The sequence below is a fragment of the Coprinopsis cinerea genome (genome assembly GCF_000182895.1).
Source record: "Coprinopsis cinerea okayama7#130 chromosome Unknown cont3.56, whole genome shotgun sequence".
NCBI classification, from domain to species: domain Eukaryota; kingdom Fungi; phylum Basidiomycota; class Agaricomycetes; order Agaricales; family Psathyrellaceae; genus Coprinopsis; species Coprinopsis cinerea.
The window spans coordinates 1-1555 of NW_003307489.1; the positions used below are offsets into that span (position 1 = coordinate 1).

Sequence of the window (1555 nt, forward strand, 5' to 3'; positions counted from 1 at the left end):
CCCGAACGCGGTATTGACCCCAAACTTACCGTATCCTGCTCATCGACCTCCTTGCCTGTCCCTGAACCTCCAGCACCAGCCTACGGCAATCGTTCGTTAGTTTCAATCCTGAATGCGGTATCGACCCCAAACTTACCGTTTCCTGCTCATCGCCCTCCTTGCCAGACCCCGAACCTCCAGCACCAGCCTACGACGATCGTTGGTCGGTTTCAATCCTGAACGCGGTATTGACCGCAAACTTACCGTTTCCTGCTCATCGCCCTCCTTGCCAGACCCTGAACCTCCAGCACCAGCCTACGGCAATCGTTCGTTAGTTTCAATCCTGAATGCGGTATCGACCCCAAACTTACCGTTTCCTGCTCATCGACCTCCTTGCCAGACCCCGAACCTCCAGCACCAGCCTACGACGATCGTTGGTCGGTTTCAATCCTGAACGCGGTATGGAAACCCACACTTACACCGTCCTGCTCATCGACCTCCTTGCCAGACCCCGAACCTCCAGCACCAGCCTACGACGATCGTTGGTCGGTTTCAATCCTGAACGCGGTATGGAAACCCACACTTACACCGTCCTGCTCATCATTCCTCTCGCCAGACCCGGAACCTCCAGCACCAGCCTACGGCAATCGTTAGTCGGTTTCGATCCTAGACAGGGAATTGAAACCGTCTACACTCACCGTCGTCTTTGCCTTCTTCGCCGGTGGCCCATCCTTCTCCTTGCTACCCCCGTCTTCTCGCTCACCCTCCTCGTCCGAATCGACAAACTCCCGACTTGTAATCTGGAAAAAAGTGGGTCAATGCGGCCTGATAGCACGGTCAAGTACTCACCTTTCGCTTGGTGCCCTTGGCCTTGCCCTTCCCTTTGGCTGCTGACCCCATCCTTCCCCCTTCCTGGGCGGTCGCCTGCTCCTTGGCCTTCTCCCTTTCCGCTGCCCGCTCCTTCCTCGCCTCTTGCTCCTTCGCTTTCTTTCCCGCCGTCTTGGGTGTGCGCGGAGTCGCCTTCGCCGACGACGATCCCGCTTTTGGTGGCTGAAAAAAAACGAAAAAGATCAGCCACAAACAAGTGGAGGTGGGGTTGGGCCTCCAGAATGGCTCGAAAAAGTCGAGCCCACACTGGAGGTCGCGTGGAGAACGCACCATCGTGTGCGTTCGTTCGACTTTAGTACTGGTAAAAGGGAAGGCCGGTTGAGTGTAGGGCTGGATAAGTGAGAAAAAAAAAAACTCACCTGGGTTGATAATCGCTTTTGTAGAGTCTTTGCGGTGGATTTCCACTGGGGAGCGATTAATACACTCGCTGGGATGGTGGAGGGAAGGAAGAAAGAATGAATGAGGTAAAACTTGAGCCACCCAACCAGACCTTTCCTTATGACGTTTCGATAGAAAAAGACACCGCATAAAATGGTGAAAAACCAAGGGTGCTAGGAGGTAAGCTTTCCTCTGAGCCAAGACCTTTCCGGACCGATCGTACCTGCCTTATCGGGTGGCGATGGCTCCAAATCGGGGCTCGTTCGAAAGGTCTGCACCTGCCAAAAAAATGGGTAGTTGCCCGATGACA

General features: G+C 54.6%; 1 protein-coding gene across 1 annotated transcript; it reads right to left on the reverse strand.

Moving 5' to 3' along the window:
- Window positions 1–39: 39 nt before the first annotated feature.
- CC1G_13447 (hypothetical protein) lies at window positions 40–1140 on the reverse strand (the record flags this gene model as incomplete). Its single annotated transcript, XM_001841573.1, has 9 exons — window positions 40–80; window positions 133–187; window positions 244–294; window positions 351–401; window positions 459–509; window positions 567–617; window positions 678–779; window positions 829–1029; window positions 1138–1140. 9 exons carry the CDS (start codon window positions 1138–1140, stop codon window positions 40–42), a joined length of 606 nt encoding a protein of 201 aa, XP_001841625.1.
- Between the last annotated feature and the right edge of the window lie 415 nt (window positions 1141–1555).